Here is an 18083-nt window from a genome sequence, read left to right as displayed (position 1 = left end):
TCCACAATAGAAGCACGGGCCTTCTTTTCTCCGACGTAATCTCTCCATGGAAGGAAGTAGATGACTGCCCAGTTGCATGGGTTCCGGAGCTTCCAATGCTGGTAGAACAGGAGCAGGAGACCTGGAATTAGAGGACATAGAAACAGAAGGACGAAGACGTTGACGTTCAGCCCGCCTCTCCAGAAGTCTTTCATCCACTCTGATGCACAAAGCGATTAGGGCCTCCAGTGAGGTTGGCCTTTCACGAGTCGCCAGCTCGTCATTTAAGGATTCCGAAAGTCCCTGCCAGAAAGCCGCGGAGAGTGTCCCATCGTTCCAATCAGTCTCAGCCGCGATAGTCCAGAACTCCAGAGCGTAACGTGCCACAGATCTCCGACCCTGCGTAATGTGGAACATGGAGGAAGCAGCCATATCACTACGTCCCGGGGTGTCAAAGACTAAACGGAATTCTCTTATAAAGTTAGGGAAGTTGTAGGTGAGTTCAGGCTTCAGCTCCCAGATAGGTGAAACCCAGGCCAGGGCGTCCCCAGTAAGAAGGGAGAAAACATAAGCTACTTTGGTACGATCAGTGGGGAAGTGAGAGGGTGACAGTTCGAATTGTATCTCGCACTGATTTAAAAACCACGGCATCCGAGTGGGTCACCCGCATATTTATTGGGCGTAGGGATGCGCAACTCCGAAGGGCCCGTTCCTTCACGGGAGACAGTGGGAGGAATAACGGAGCTGGAGACATTAAGCTGGGGAATCTGAGAGGTTAGGGTAGCAACCTGTTGGTTAAGAGCAGTAACCTGGTTGTCCAAAAAGGTAAAGTGTTTGGAGATGGTGGTTAGGGTATCTTCCATCTCAGGGGGGTCTGGGTCTGTTGGGCTCTGCATAATGTAACGCTCGGCCTGCCCACAAGCCAAACGAGACCCCGGGACTGAGGGGGAAAGGGGTAATACCACACACCTAACAGTAAACGGGGGCACGGCCGGAGTGTGGTAGTAGCGTAGATGGTCCGGGTAACAACAATAGAAAGAGTACCATACTTGCCAACTCCAGCGGTGGTAGGTAAAGTCCGTAAGCCAATGGTCGTGGAGTGGAGAGAGCAGCGAAGTAGATTGTCCGTAAGCCGTGTCCAAGGGATATAGAAGTCTGCATGTAAAGAGTCCAATGTCAATTCCAAGGGTACCAGAGAGCAGCATAAACAAAGTCCAAAGCCAAAGGTCAATATCCAGGGGGGTCAGCAGTAGATCCAGGGACAGGAACAGGGAATGAAAGACAAAAGGGGGCCAGGCAACAGCAGACAGCACCAAGGTACAGAAGCTATGCAGAGCAAAGAGGAAATGGTGAGGGGAGACTAAGTAGGGGGTTGGGATCTATCAGGGGAAGGGGAGGAACGGAGGAGTGGTCTGAGAGAAGGCCTGATAGGAGGGAAGTGTTTGGGAAGCTGGGGCCTATCGGAGCAAGGGGAGGAACGGAGGAGCGGCCCGAGGGAGGACCTGATAGGGGGAAGGTGCCTGGGTAGCTGGGTCCTGTCACAGCAAGGGGAGGAGCAAAGGAGCGGCCCGGGGAAGAGCCTGATTGGAAAGAAGGGCATGGGGGGCAGACCTGAGGGGGAAGAGACAGGGGAGCGCGTGGAGTGTGCGCCGCGTCATCGGAGGCGGGGTCAGGCGCCCGGCACCAGTAAATGGCAGCCTGGGTCCGTGCGCGCTCATAGAGGTGACGCGCGTGATTCGGAAGTGTGGGGGCAGCGAGAGAGGGAGCCACAAGGAGCGAGGTACGCCACCAGGGAGCCTTACAGTAGCGCTCTCTTGCAGGTGAAATGGCGCGATAACCTCATCACCTTCTCGAGAGCAGCTGATCTAAAACAATGGCAGCCTGAGGAAATGAAACTCCTAAGTGTCAGTTCCCCATGTTTACAAACTAACTTTTGAAAATTATTTTAAAATACTTGTGTCACACTTGGGTAAAAAAAAAAGACATCAATCACCCAGATGTAACCTCTTCAACATGTAACTGTCACTATATAATTTGGCCCTAGAAGAAATTGCCCCTTAAATTGATAATGTCACATACAGTATGACCAAAAAATATCAGATGGGCTAAAGTTTATTGACTAATTCTGCTTCTTATAGAAGCACAAACATCTCCTTTTCCTCCCTTCTTCTTTACCTGTCACTATGACAAACACGTGTGCTATTTTAGGCAGAATCAGAGTATTTTGCAATTACATTTTGTACACTTCTGCATCTCTCTTCCCAGTGTCACAAATGAAATCCCAAACCCAAAGATCAGGGCACCCAACGAAAGTGACAAATCAAGTCACAAACCCCCAAATAACTGCACTCAACTCTTGAGGAGAAAAAAAAGCATTTCTCTATATTTATATTTAAAATTTCATTTATCTGGTATGGTGCGAATTAAAAAAAAAAAAGATCTTATTGATTTGTTTGTTTTTTAAATGGTGCAGCCTGCCTTTTGCTATGGTTTCCAGCCATAAAAACAAACCCCCTCTCATACTTGAAGAGAACAAACCAAGGACAAAGTGTGTGGTCTATTGTACATTTGAGCAGGAACATTTACTTTTGCCTTAAAGGATGAGGGATTATAACAGAAGCTTAACTGTGAGTCATTAAACTGGCACAAGACTGTGTTGAATGATCCGCATTCTAATTTGTCTGTAGCAAAAACCTGCAGTACCTTCAGCTGTCACTATTCATAGACATCAGGGAAACGCAATTGAGGAAGGATATTAGAAAACTAATACAAAAGATGAAGAGAAACACCTACATGGGAACAGAAAACGAGGGGTCAGCAGCTGCAATTTAGGTGAGGTTGGAACCACTGATACTGCAGATCTCGAAACAGAATGGGATTAAAACGCCTTTTAATTTCATATAGAAAATGAATTTTACATGCAATCAGAATGACTTTGTGTTGTGAATTTGCTCGTTGAATTTGGGTTTGATAATACCAAAGTCAAAGTATTCCATCTGCAACATTGACACAAAGCAACACCACCACCACATTTATCAGGCGAATAAATCCTACAGAAGTCTTAGTAAATATGATGCAATTCAGATAAGAAAATGCTGGGGGCGGGAGGGGGAAGGGTTAGGCACCCCCACTGCTTCATACGTAGACCTATTTGTGCTGGGGGTTTTTTTCCACCTGTTTTTGCCCCAGTTTTGCAGACTTTAATAAATAATTTAGTCCACCCAACTATGAGCAGCCAGTTTGCCTTTTGTTTCAACATTGCCCCTTATCCCCTCTAGGTTGTAAACTCTCGCGGGACCCTCATTACATCCTGTATCCGTTTGTGCTTGTTTCCCCTTATTTGTACGTCATTCTGTTTATTTATTGCACTTTTTTTCTAACGCGCTACTCATCAAGAAACTCAGTAATTGATGCCACTCTGTACATCCATTGTACCAGGCTACAGAATATGTTGGCGCTTTACAAATAAATGATAATAATAGTATACCCTTTTGTTACTGATTGACCAGTTGACCGCACGTTGCCCTTCGCTACTGTATATTTATCAAGAGAAAAACATCCCTTTACGAATAAAAGTTATCTGGAATCAGTGGGTATCCCCATTGGACCACTGCACTGAAACACTAGGGAACATCATGGGTCCAACAGTTGTTAAAAACAACACAGATATATACCAGGGTTTAAGACCATTACAAGTTATTGAGAGGATTCCTTCATGAAAAAGAATGTCTAATTATGATGGATTATAGCACAGAAATTCAGCCATTTTTGAGGGGTTCAAGAACAGGATAACGCTAAAGCCTGCGATTGTGTGTGTGGGGAAAAAAATCACCATTTGCAGTCTATAAATTCTCCTATCCTACAGGCCTTGTTTGTCTAGGACAGATCAAACTTCCATCCCCTTTCCTTCTCCGACACCTATCCCTAGAGTAGACTACAGTATGGCTATGGTCAAAATGAGGGATAGACAAGGTCAAACCTGTCCACGCTCCACTGCTGCTTCAACGCAGTTCCCTCTCTCTCTCTGAATACAGTACACACAATTTTTTTTATACAGTATATTGCTTTTTTGCCTAATCAATATGATTCTGGCTACTTCAGCACCAAATTAATCATTTTGCATCATTTTATTTGTTTTCCATGTTTGTTCACTTGTGCATTAAATACAGTATTTCTGTATAGTGCTGCTGCAGGTGCCTTAGTACAGTAAAGGTGCAAGCTGTAGAACAACAAAGGGTTACACCAGAAGAGTCAAAATAAACTTGTAAAATATGGCATATAAATCTCACACAGAGTTAATATATAAATATTATCTATTAGCCTATAGAAACAAAAACACTTACATTGTACAATTGTACATTGGAACAAACTATAACATTGGCCTATACTTACTGTATAAATAATAGGGCACAGGGCATGTTAGACAGTTTCCAGGGGACGGCCCATCACATGATTCACAGGTATGATCACAAGACCTGCAGGTGAATAAATCACCATGTAGATAAGTCTTCAGAGGGCAATTTGCATTTCCTTCTACCCCACACTTGCCACTTTCAGAGTCCAATGTAAGCCTGTTCTGGCACTGGATGCAGTCTGTTGCCTCAGAACCGGAACATTTGGCACATGTTCTATGGCACTCTGTAAAAACAAATACACAATATACATACATACATATATACATATATACATATGTATCATCTATTATCATCTATTTATTTTTTGATTATTGAAGCTCGGCAAACACGGTACTGATACCTCTACACATATATATATATATATATATATACATACACACAGCTATATATATTTATATATCTCAAATAAAACGTAAGCGCTTGCTTTGAAATTCCAATAGTGATGAAATAAATGTATTAAAGTGAACTGTGTAAATTCAGTGTAAAGTAGGGTGTTTGTGAAAATTCACATACACACTGATATATACCAATGTAAATTGTGATTTGGACAAAAAAAGTGTGTATAGGAGTGTGACAACAAAAATACAGTGTTTAATAATATTAAACAATTCATACAGTGATTGATACAATAAAAACCCATATAGTATGAAAGTCCATATGATAATATTAGTAAATAAAAGGATATAAAGTGCAGAGACAGGTCTGCAGCTTCTAAGAGGATGAACCACATCCATGATCTGTTTAGAAAAGGCAAAATTGAGGCACGTGCCACATAGCGCAAATCTGTGTTGACATTTATTATCAATCTAAAGGTAAAAGTAGCACAGTCACAAGTGGAGCAAGAACATGCGCATTGAGAGATATAATGGGGCCTATTCACTAAACCTTGATAAAATCCGCGCATTGAGAGATACTGTATCTCATGACCGTAGTACTCATCTGTGAGGAACTTCTATACTCCAGAACGGAGAGCTGTCACTCCGAATCCGGGGTCCGTGGTGAGATTTAACCACCTTTAAACCGTGCAGGATACAGTGGTAACAAAATTGTCCAAATGTAGCAGTTATACCACTCTTAGTAGCGCTTGTATCTCACTACACTAGCCACATGTGGGGACGTGATCACATGACAAGTCTAAACATCTGGGTCCCAACACGTTTCGTCAACACGTAACTTCGTCAGGGGTATTCTACTTGATGTGGTGGCGGGACCTTCACTAAACACAGGCAAGTTCCCCTCCCTTTGTCTGTTTCCCCGCCCGCATGGCAAAAAAATTTTTGTTGTTTGCTTAGGGGGTCCTTTAAAAATTTTGCAGGGGAGTCCAAAAAATGTATTTATGCCACGAATTAGTAGTAATAGGAAGTTAAGCAAATGTTCCTTCGTTTTCTTCATTGTCTTATCCACACACTGTACAAATTACTGCTTTGTTTTGAATATCCTGTAGCGTCCCCCTAAGAATGATTTTGAAAGCACACTGTATCCACTTGATTTTTTTAACCCGCAGGGTCCAAGCTGCTGTTTTTAATTTTTTATTTTTATTTATTTATTCCCTTTAATATGCGCATCAATACAATCCACACAATGATAAGTAATTGGCTAAGTTACCAATCGATCCATTCTCCTGTGATCGATCGGTGAAGATTCGGCTCAAGGGTTTACAAAATGACTGCAGATGAGTATCTGTGACCTTGCTATAGAAATAAAAAAGGCTTGTTACATTCTAATACATTAAAAATTTAATTCAGAGTTGTTGTTTTTTTCAAAAACTGCTACAAGTATTTTCTCATAGTACAGAACTGATTTATAATTTTTTTTTTAAAAACACAAGGAAAATATTGCTTGCATTTTTGCAGCTTTAAGTTCAACGTTCTGGTATCCTCACTGGTGCTGCGGAAATGCAGATTCAGAGGATCAACAGAAGAGTTCATAGATGCAATGATAATGTACAGAGCTTTCAAAACCTCATAGGTTCCTTCTTCAAGGCAAAAAAATCTGAGGTTTAGAAATAGTGACCATAAAGAAAAATATCAATTACTCCTTCATCCTTAGGAACTTTTAATAATCTCAGAGGGTTACGCATGCAGAGCTGCTTATAAATGATGCATAGTGCATCCTCAATTAATTTACCTCTAAGTGCATCTGACATGTCGTTCCTGCCTTAACATACTGTATAGGAAAAGGGAAAATAAGTTAGATTTCTGTTATTTTTATTTCAACCTGCTATTAGTTTGTCAAATTTGTCGCTGCATAACGTACGGGTAAATTTTGGTTGTGTATGACCTCCATGTGGCTTTTAATGACGGAGCCAAATGTGACATCCCCACAAAACCACAAGCCGGGAGTCTTATCTATGAACTGAATTAATTTGTTTTCCCAGACTCATATTCACAAACGAAGTAACAATTCAGTATTCTGTTGTGGCCAGGTGCCTTTTCATAAAAGTTGGCTTTTACTGTATATGTAGCAGAACCTGTTATTTGCTTTTGATGACCCATTTCCCTCTTGCCTTTTGACTGTGCAGCCCACTCGTACTAGTTCCTCTTCAGCAGCGCTGGACATAAAAGCCTTATTCATTGAGTAGCAATGAATAGCTGCACCGTTTTCCTTGTGACTGGATTTCCTGGCCACCGATCTATAGCTGCCCTATGTGCCAGACAAGCAGTGCAAGGAAGTGGGAATTTCCTTCCGAGGCCCTTTAATTATTCTTTCCGTCGAGAGACTTTTTGACCTTTTTAATGATGTATTCTCGGTCCCTTTTGCCTGTTTCTCAACGTGTTTTCAAGCAGGGAAATGTGAAGGAAATAGCCCCTTAAGTGTTAAAGGGGTCTGCGGTACATTAGTACCTTTGCCGGCAGTGAGAGACCTAATAAGGGGTCTTCGGCCGTTCTGGGGAACATTGCCCTAAATTGGGGCTAAGGGGCAAACCCCCTTCTTTGGAAATGAGGGGGTTAATGATGTAGTTCCACTTGTTTTTTTGGGCGGGGGGTGGGTGGGGGGGGGCTATTTCCCTTGTGTTTTGGTTTTGAAACATGTTTGTCGTGTTTTGGTTCTGATTTTGTCAAAACTCGATTTTTTTGTTTTGGAAATTCCACCGACTTATGGGGGGAAGTTCAAGATAAGCAGGAAAATGCTAACATAGCATAATAAAGTATGAATAAAGTCTAAAATACATTTTAAATCATAAAAACAACGGGGACACTAAATAATGTTGTAGTTAAAAGACTATATGGTGGGAAACACCTAGAGATGGGCACTTGCATGGTGTTTTGATTGTAAGTAATGTTGGAGTTTTGGTTCTTAAAATGTTTAGAATGTTGTATTTGGTTTTGGAATGTAAGGTACAGGTCGTTTCTGATTTCACATGCCAGGATTTGCCCATCACTAGTTTAAGGTTTTCTTTTACTGATCCCATACATCCTTGTGAAAATATCCAGTAATATTGTAGTTTGAAACAAAAATATTACGTTGAGAATTTATTTTTTGTTGGGAGTTTTAAAATGGCTTCTGTGGTTTTATAAAAGCTGCATTATAACTCAGCACTGTGGAATGGCTGCAGCATAAAGGGGTAATTCTATATACTCCAAAGCCATTTTGAGCTGAATATATTCATTGACGTCAAAGGTGATTTTCTTTCAGAACATGGCCCAAGTGGCTGTTTCAGAATATATACAATTACCCCCTAAGTGTGCCTCCCCTGTCTAGCTCTGGTATTTTTGTAGGATTTTTTGCATTGATTCCCCCGCTTTTATTATATTATTCACAAATGTGTCATTTTGGCAGAATAATTAGAAACGCCTTTATGAAGAAAACCAGGACAGGAAAATGCCACCAAAACACTTTACAGCAAACAATGAACAAATGAATTAGACTATATATAATTTACGCCTTAGTCCCTTAAGGGGTCATTTAAAAAGTGGTGAGACAATTTCAACATTTAGCATTCTTTTCTATCCTGTGCAGGCACCTGTGCTGACCAAATAATAGCATAAGAATAATTTACTATGTATATAACTTCTCAGCCCTAGAAAGAACTGACAACTACAGACTGGTCCATATATACACTCACATACATATATACATACATACAATATACAAAACAAAAGGGGGGAGTGCACACTCCATAGTGTAATTTAGTTGACTGAGTATTATCTCAGACACGCCCATTGCCTTTTGGCGTTTGTGATTGTAATGTTTTTAGCTTTGGGTCTGATTAAATGACACTGTGGAGCGTGCGCTATCCCTTTTTGTTTAGTAGATTGTCGTAGTTGTAAGTGGTTTATCCTGTGTGAAGCTGCCTGCATTCTCCAAGGATATTGACTATTTTTAGTATATTCGTGATCTACATTTTATTGCATTATTTGATCAGCCCAAGTTTTTTCCATTTTTTTATTTTTGTTTTTTCTATTATCACTTTTATATTTTAACTTTTATTTTTTTAATACCTTTTTAGGTATTTGGTTGTAGCTAACTGGACGCTTTGTTTAGCTTTTTATTGTTTCTACCTCTCCTAGCAAACAGGAAAAAGAAATTCCAAAATCCAAAGCTCAGCTGTAGAGAGACAATGTCCAAATTGTATATTGTACTCATGGATGATATAACAAACTTGTAGTACTGGATAGAATAATACCCCTCTCTAAATAATCTGTCTCCAAATGTACTCCTATATGTGGGGGACCTGTGTACTAAAGGTGAGGCTCAGTAAATAATGTCTGGCCCCCTTGCACAGTAAATTGTCGTCCCCCTGGAGAAAGACAGAAAATAAAGAGGTATAATTCCAAAACACAATGAGTGGAGTGGATAACTCACAGTTGGGAGCTGGTGTAGTCCAGTACAGCGTGCATCACGTGTGTAGATAACAGCAGCAGAAGTTCCATGAAGGAGGCACCGGAGCACAGCAATGAAAAGGAGGGGGCTACACACCGAATAAAGTCAAAAATCCTTTATTCCATGATTGACATCATGGTAGTGGACGAGTAAAACGGACTCTCTTACGCGTTTCGGGCCGTCGCTCTTTGACAAAGGGCGACGGCCCGAAACGCGTAAGAGAGTGCTTTTACTCATCCACTACCATGATGTCAATCATGGAATAAAGGATTTTTAACTTTATTCGGTGTGTAGCCCCCTCCTTTTCATTGCTGTGCTCCGGTGCCTCCTTCATGGAATTTCTACCTCTCCTATTTGATCACCAATGCATGATTTCATCATCCATTATAATATTTGTTAGTTTATATCATTGTTATACAGCAGCGGCAGCTCTTATTCGAGCAAATGCCGCTGGCTGAATAAGGCTGGGAAGCGGGTAGCCGCGGCGCGTGGCGGCGCACTGTGACGTCACGGTCACAAGCGCGCCCGGCTTCCCCGTCTTCCCCGGCTTCCCCGACACCCCTGGAGTTCAAATCTAGGTAAGCGGGGGTGCGGGGAAGCAGAGGGGCAGAGTAGAAGCCGGGTTCGGGGTGTCTTTGGGGGGGTAATTGCGCGCGATGTGGAGGGGGGGTGCGTGGGGGAAACGCGGCGGCGCGCGTTTCTGACTGGCGGCAGCTGGGGTAGATCCCGGCATGCCGCCGGCATTTACTTTAATAAAGTATGTCGCTACTGTATTACACATTTTTTCCCCGATACATATTTTTATAGGTATGTCTATATTGATAATACCTTTGATTATCACCTTAGTATTTTGGCGAAGTTTCCAATTCTCATGTTTCTTTAAAAAAAAATCATACATACATACAATAAAGAATATCACTTGTGAGCACAGTCAAATGTCTTAGACAGGTCTGCAAACCTGCCTTTCAACCATTATCACCTAGCATACAGTGTTTCCACTGCAGCAAGGGATTCTGGGAAATGACATGCAAATGAGCGCACAATGTGTCACCTTTTGCCTGGAATATCCATTCACATGGAGCCCATTTAATCTGATGCATCGCCGTTCACACAGCTTTTAAGCACAGCATGGGACTAGCAAAGCAAGTACAGACCACTCACGGACATATTTCAACCTTGATGGTATCATCAGTGTGAGGTTGGTCTATACTTGCTTTTACATATTTCTAGGCTGGGTAGGTTTACCATATACATTTTAAGTTATGGTGGGTGAAAAAGGCGACAGAAAACCTCCACCGTTGGCATATAGCATATATATATATATATATATATATATATATATATATATATATATATAAAAGAATGAAGGGCAGTTGGCACACTGTAAACTGATAATCCACTGATGCTTGTCCCATATGCACACATACACAAATACATTTTACCAGATGGAGGTCCGGGAAAAACGAGACAGCACAAAGCCAGGGAAATCCAGAAATACTGTATTCAATAGTAATACATGGCACTGCATCCAACGTTTCGGTCATCAAAGTGTGACCTTCCTCAGGGTGTTCCCTGGCTGTGTGCTGTCTCGTTTTTCCTGGACCTCCATCTGGTAAAATGTATATATATATATATATATATATATATATATATATATATATATATATATATATATATATATATATAGACAGTGTTCGACAAATCACCCAAAAATCTACTCGCCCAACCAAAAAATCTACTCGCCACCTAGTCCCGCCCCCAACTCCGCCCCTTGTCCCGCCCCCAACTCCGCCCCTAGTCCCGCCCCCAACCCCGCTTTAAAATAAAATATATAAATAAAATACATTTAATAAATTCCTAGTCAGAACATTCGTTTTTGACAAATGTATTTATTGTATTACATTATACTACAATTAGTTCTTGTTACGTGTGTGTGTGTTTGTAAATGTTGGATCTAGAAATAAAAGCCAGGTGTGAATGACTAGTTTCCTGAACCCCTTAACCAGTGTCTGGACGTCCCCGCTTCACAATATCTAAAGCAGCAATCCCGCCTGGGATCTTACCTGATCCGCAGTCCCTCAATGTCCAGGTACCCTCATTCCCGTAATGTTATACATTGGAGGGGATGTGTTCCCTACCTGTCTTCTGGGTTAGGGGGGTTCTGATGTCTTCCGTGTGAAGCTTCATTCAGATCTGGAAGAAAGCAGTATAGGTTATTTCTGTGTAGTATAGGGCAGTTAAGATATACTGCTGCGGCCAAGTTTATTCGAGCATTTGCCCGTTCTTGGCCGCAGCAGTAGCCTGGCGCGCGCCCGAGGGTGACGGGCGCGCGCCGAAGCAGCGGAAGAGCGCCCTCCGATCGGGGCGCTCTCCCTACCGCTGCCGGGTCCGCCGGGTCCCCCGGAACCCCCTGCCGCCGTCCCACGATCGCGGGACACCAGGGCTCCCTCGGGGAGCCCTGGACGCGCGTGCAGGGGGCGCAGGCTCCCGAAGACGCGTGACCGCGCGTCTATGACGCGCGGCACGCCGAGGGGCGGCCACTAGCAAGCCGGGAAATCTCCCGGCTTGCGGTACCGGCCACACTTTAATAAAGTGTGTCGGTAGTGTATAGGGTAAATAAGAGATCCAGATCCAGAGTGTGAGAGAGTGTGGGGGAGAGAGAGAGTGTGGGGGCGAGAGAGAGTGTGGGGGAGAGAGAGAGTGTGAGGGGAGAGAGAGAGTGTGGGGGGAGAGAGAGAGTGTGGGGGGAGAGAGAGAGTGTCGGGGGAGACAGAGAGTGTGGTGGGAGAGAGAGAGTGTGGGGGGAGAGAGAGAGTGTAGGGGAGAGAGAGAGTGTGTGTGGGGGGAGAGAGAGTGTGGGGGGGAGAGAGTGTGGGGGGGAGAGAGAGAGTGTGGGGGGAGAGAGAGTGTGGGGGGAGAGAGTGTGGGGGGAGAGAGAGTGGGGGGAGAGAGAGAGTGTGGGGGGAGAGAGAGTGTGGGGGGAGAGAGTGTGGGGGGAGAGAGAGAGTGTGGGGGAGAGAGAGAGAGTGTGGGGGGGAAAGAGAGAGAGAGTGTGGGGGAGAGGGAGGGAGAGAGTGGGGGGTAGAGGGAGAGAGTGGGGGAGAGGGAGAAAGTGAGGGAGAGAGAGAGAGTGGGGGAGAGAGAGAGAGTGGGGGAGAGAGAGAGTGGGGGAGAGAGAGGGAGTGGGGGAGAGAGAGAGAGTGGGGGAGAGGGAGAGAGTGGGGGAGAGGGAGAGAGTGGGGGAGAGGGAGAGAGTGGGGAGAGAGAGAGAGAGAGAGAGAGAGAGAGAGAGAGAGAGAGAGAGAGAGAGAGAGGGAGAGGGAGAGGGAGAGGGAGAGGGAGAGGGAGAGGGAGAGGGAGAGGGAGAGGGAGAGGGAGTGGGGGAGAGAGGGAGACTGACTGACTGGGTAGGTGACTGACTGGGTAGGTGACTGACTGACTGACGGACTGACTGGGTAGGTGACTGATTGACTGACTGGGTGGGTGACTAACTGACTGACTGGGTGGGTGACTGACTGACTGACTGACTGGGTGGGTGACTGACTGACTGGGTGGGTGACTGTCTGACTGACTGGGTGGGTGGGTAGGTGACTGACTGGGTGGGTGGGAAGGTGACTGACTGACTGGGTGAGTAGGTGACTGACTTACTGGGTGGGTAGATGACTGACTGGGTGGGTGGGAAGGTGACTGACTGGGTGGGTAGGTGACTGACTGACTGTGTAGGTGATTGACTGACTGGGTGGGTGGGTAGGTGACTGACTGGGTGGGTGGGAAGGTGACTGACTGACAAGGTGGGTAGGTGACTGGCTGACTGGGTGGGTAGGTGACTCACTGGGTGGGTGGGAAGGTGACTGACTGACTGGGTGGGTAGGTGACTGACTGACTGACTGGGTAGGTGACTGACTGGGTGGGTAGGTGACTGACTAAGTGGGTAGGTGACTGACTGGGTGGGTAGGTGACTGACTGACTAGGTGGTTAGGTGATTGACTGACTAGGTGACTGGGTGGGTAGGTGACTGACTGGGTGGGTAGGTGACTGACTGACTAGGTGACTGACTGGGTGGGTAGGTGACTGACTGACTGGGTAGCCACACACACACAAACACACATACACACACTGAGTGGTGCTTTAAATGTTGGTGGGCTGATAACATCACTCACCCCGTATCTCCGGAGCAGATGATGCCTCTCCTCGGGGTTCCCCTGAGCCGGTGTCAGCTCCGGAGGAACACAGGCACCTCACCCTCCCTCACGGAGCAGTGTCGGCCATCTTGCTCCCGGCTCTTGGTCGCGTTTGTGGAGGGGGACGGGGGAAGCCTCCCACCCCGTGCAACCACTGGAGCGGGCCAAACGGGAGGGGGGCAGCACATGGGAGGAAGCAGCACATGGGAGGAAGCAGCACATGGGAGGAGGCAGCACACGGGAGGGGGCAGCACACGGGAGGAAGCAGCACACGGGAGGAAGCAGCACACGGGAGGAAGCAGCACACGAGAGGAAGCAGCACACGGGAGGGGGCAGCACACGGGAGGGGGCAGCACACGGGAGGAGGCAGCACACGGGAGGAAGCAGCACACGGGAGCGGGCAGCACACGGGAGAGGGCAGCACACGGGAGCGGGCAGCACACGGGAGGAAGCAGCACACGGGAGGAAGCAGCACACGAGAGGGGGCAGCACACGGGAGGGGGCAGCACACGGGAGGAGGCAGCACACGGGAGGAAGCAGCACACGGGAGGGGGCAGCACACGGGAGAGGGCAGCACACGGGAGCGGGCAGCACACGGGAGGAAGCAGCACACGGGAGGAGGCAGCACACGGGAGGAGGCAGCACACGGGAGGGGAAGCAGCACACGGGAGGAGGCAGCACACGGGAGGAGGCTGCACACGGGAGGGGGCAGCACACGGGAGCGGGCAGCACACGGGAGCGGGCAGCACACGGGAGGAAGCAGCACACGGGAGGGGGCAGCACACGGGAGGAAGCAGCACACGGGAGGAGGCCGCATGGGAGGGAAGCAGCACACAGGAGAGGGCAGCACACGGGAGGGGGCCGCATGGGAGGGGAGCAGCACACGGGAGGGAGCAGCACACGGGAGGGGGCAGCACACGGGAGGAAGCAGCACACGGGAGGGGGCAGCACACGGGAGGGGGCAGCACACGGGAGGAAGCAGCACACGGGAGCGGGCAGCACACAAGAGGGGGCAGCACACGGGAGGGGAGCGCATGGGAGTGGGCAGCACACGGGAAAGGGCCGCATGGAAGCGGGAACCACAACCACCCCACCCACGTGCACAGCCGCGCAAAACAACCCTCCCCCATCTCCCGCATCCCAGGTGGCGGACACCCCAGGGCAGGGAGGGGAGGAGATCAGGAGGGAGAGGAGATCGGGGAAAGGGGGCTTACCCAGCACTGCCTGCCGGCCCTCTTCCCCGCGTTAACCCAATCAGAGAGGGGATTATTTATTTATTTATTAAAAAAAAAAAAAATTTAAAAAAATTTGGCGCGAGCAGGGGAATTCATAGAGCCGCAGCAACTACTCGCCAGCGGCCAAAATCCACCCGCCACGGGCGTGTAGTTATAATGAATTGTCGAACACTGTATATAGATATAGATATATATATATACACACACATATATATACATACACACACGCGCGGGCGAATACATACACACACACTTTTGCTTATTTGTCAGAGACAATAAGATCTGTGTATGGCTGGACTTTTATCCACCCAATATCTTTCTTTATTTCACCCTACACCATCCACTATAATATACTATGTTTATATGGATATTTTAAGCATTGAATTTACTATGAATTTTGTATGAAGCTAATATTGTATTATTGTGCTGCTTTATATCCCTGGGTACATTTATTAACATCCGCATTGATTAACAGGTCCTCTTCAGATTACTAGCATAATTTAGGGGACCATTTGAATTTAACGTGATCATAATTTTGCTTCATGAATATACACTGTATATTTATTTGATATCTTTTGCATATTTTGCACGATTGTGCATGCTGATAGATATCAATTTCTAAACAACCAGGGTAAGGGAAGGGGAAGGGGAAGTGGGATGATGGGACCCTCGCTACTGCCCGAGACTAAGGTGCTACAACCAGGGGAAAGATGCAACAACAAACAAGGAGAAAAAGAACCCCTATATTGGGAGCACTCAGCAGCTGAGTGCTCCCAATATAGGGGTTCTTTTTCTCCTTGTTTGTTGTAGATATCAATTTCTTCCTTTTTTTTTTTTATTGTGTTCAGATTTTTGTGGATGTAAGCAGGATCCTTCATTTATTTTCCGTTATAAGACCTGATGTCACAACAAAACAAAAAAAAAACCTTTCGGACACACTCTGATAGTTTGATTATCTCCGTATGCAGATACAGAGTAATTATCAACACCGTCGTAGTTCATATTATGTATTATTCTATAAAAAGATGCACCTATTATTTACCTCAGTTACCAATATATATTTTTTCTTCGCTAACTTCATTTTTTTAATTTCCCTTTATAATTCCCTCAGTAAAAGTATCTGCATTCATCATACAGTATTTTGACCCTCTTCAATAAATACTTGTTACATTTGCAGCAAGACCTGTAAGTGTTGTACTATTTTGTGAACTTTTATCACAATGGAATAAAAAATGGATTGATTGAATTTTTTTGTATTTTTGGTACTTTTTCTCGTTTGACTTATAATAATGTTGTATTTCAATTTAAAGTGTTATTGCTTCTACAAACTGCTCATAAAATGATTTTTAAAAAGTCGGTGCTTCTGGAAGCCGTGTGATTCCCATACTGATGCATACAGTTAATAGTTAATGTGGCAGAAAACCTTGATGCCTGGGCTGAAATCAAAGCATCAGTACACTCTAGTAGTGTTCACGCTAAAAATGTCTCTGTATAATCACATGTAATCTGCAGAAAAGTGCAGCATTTTAGGCCATATTTGGTTGGCACCAAAGGAAGGGGTGATTATGGTCTGACTATTAGTTGTCATTTATACAGTAACATCTGAAAGTTGTTTTGCAGTATTTTGAGCATTAGCAGCTGTAATGCAAAAAAACGGCAGCTGTGTAAATATGAACAATTTTACAGTGATTTCAACCTTCACTGCAGAAGACAAACTGTATCAAGGTTTGAAAAGTTGGCTACAATAAACGGAGATATGATATGTTTTAAATTGACCAGGAATAAGGGATTCTTCTATCAAGAGCTAAAAACTCCTGTGGAAGTAACAAGTATGCAAAGCATTAGTATCACTGATTGTAGGAGGCTCTCAGATGAGCAAAGTAGCACAATTATGGGAACAAGTGGGGAACAAACATTTCAAAGTGAACCATGTGTGCTACATAACCAGATAAGAAAAAGATATGCAAATCATTTCATATTAGCATCTATAGGGGTTTCTTCTGCACATCGTTTCAGTCTTGCAAATATTAATATAGTTTGTTCCCGGTACAAGGAATGTCTGATTGGTTCTCTATCACTGATTTATATATTCTAAGTACATATAATATTTAAGATTGTACAAATAAGGTGACCTTCAAAATTAAATGGAATACTAATGCATGTTATCTATAAAGGTCTACCTAGACCATTGTTTCTCAAATCTCTCCACAGGACAGTCCAGCCAGATCATGTTTTAATAATAACCAGCTAATCACACATTCGCATATAAGATAAGTGCAAACGTGTGCTTGGTAGTTCATTGGTTATTCCTAATGGTTATTCCCACCTTGTCTGACTGTGAAACAAAGAGAAGTAGAACAGTGCTACTAGTAATGTGATAGTGTGAATACCCCAAATAAACATACAATTGTTACAGTGATGGGTGGCTGCCAAAACAGATATCTGACTACCTGGGTCAGATATGAAACTATGCAAAAAATGGGATACTATTCAGGTGCCTGGTAGGTGGAGTCTTGGGTTTGTAACACTGATGGTATATACAGTAAGTGTATTATACAACCGTAGACAGTCCAAGATGAAACTAAACGTCCTGGCCACTCAGAAATCTTATCAATACAGATGTTGGTCACAGCATATGAAAAGAGAGAAATAGAAGATATATGGCATAATACTGTATAGTACTCAAATTGTTGCACTTGTACGTAATGGAACGTGAATAGCCATTGAAAAGAAAATATTATTATTAAAGTACAGTATTTAACTTTATACTCATCACCATATATGTGTTGTTAATTAGATGTAGCATTGGGCTCCCCTGTCTTTTGTTGACTGTGGTATTATGCTGGTTAATGCATGACGTCCTTAATTATCTTTGATTTTGTACGTGCGTTACACACCTTCAACATTTGATCAATATATATATATTTGTACTTGTTACACCGAGTTGTGCGCTTTTCTTTTTTGTAATGTCATGCATTGCAGGTTCTTTTTGATCTGCGGTTTGGTAGCCATTTTGAATCACCCAGAAGGAAGCAGAAACATCAGCACCTCAAACTGTAAGTATCTCTGGAAAGTGTGGGGGGGGGAGGGTACCGCTGACCTGAAAAAACGCATGGCTCAGCTCCCGGGGTCACCTCCTGTTCCAATTATTTAAAATAATCAATTTTTTAAAAACCGAGCAACCAGGATTGCTACATTAATAGGCTTATATATGCCCTGATCTGCCAAGCAAAATATGGCAATGATGTTGGGAGACACAGAAACGGATATATTTAATTATAATATAATATAATATGTGTAGCAAGTATATAACTCTCTCTAACTCTTCCTAATGCTTCATGTAATCACTCACCAACGCACTCACTGATGCAAAAGTAGCAAAAAAATAAATAGCCACGTTTTCTAAATGTGTTTTATTGGACAAGATTCAGAACTGCGCTCCCGAACAG

General features: G+C 44.4%; 1 protein-coding gene across 1 annotated transcript in view; it reads right to left on the bottom strand.

The window, feature by feature from the left end:
• The window catches only part of LOC142469268 (proprotein convertase subtilisin/kexin type 5-like), a 166797-nt gene that overhangs the window by 81790 nt on the left and 66924 nt on the right, over positions 1-18083 (bottom strand). Inside the window, exon 11 of the mRNA XM_075576206.1 lies at positions 4372-4617. Coding sequence (XP_075432321.1) covers positions 4372-4617 — 246 coding nt within the window. The remainder of the gene's footprint in view (positions 1-4371; positions 4618-18083) is intronic.

The sequence above is a fragment of the Ascaphus truei genome, chromosome 18, assembly GCF_040206685.1.
Source record: "Ascaphus truei isolate aAscTru1 chromosome 18, aAscTru1.hap1, whole genome shotgun sequence".
In the NCBI taxonomy this organism is placed as follows: Eukaryota; Metazoa; Chordata; class Amphibia; order Anura; family Ascaphidae; genus Ascaphus; species Ascaphus truei.
Note: the sequence above shows the minus strand (reverse complement) of the source record. Positions and strands in the feature narration are given on the sequence as shown.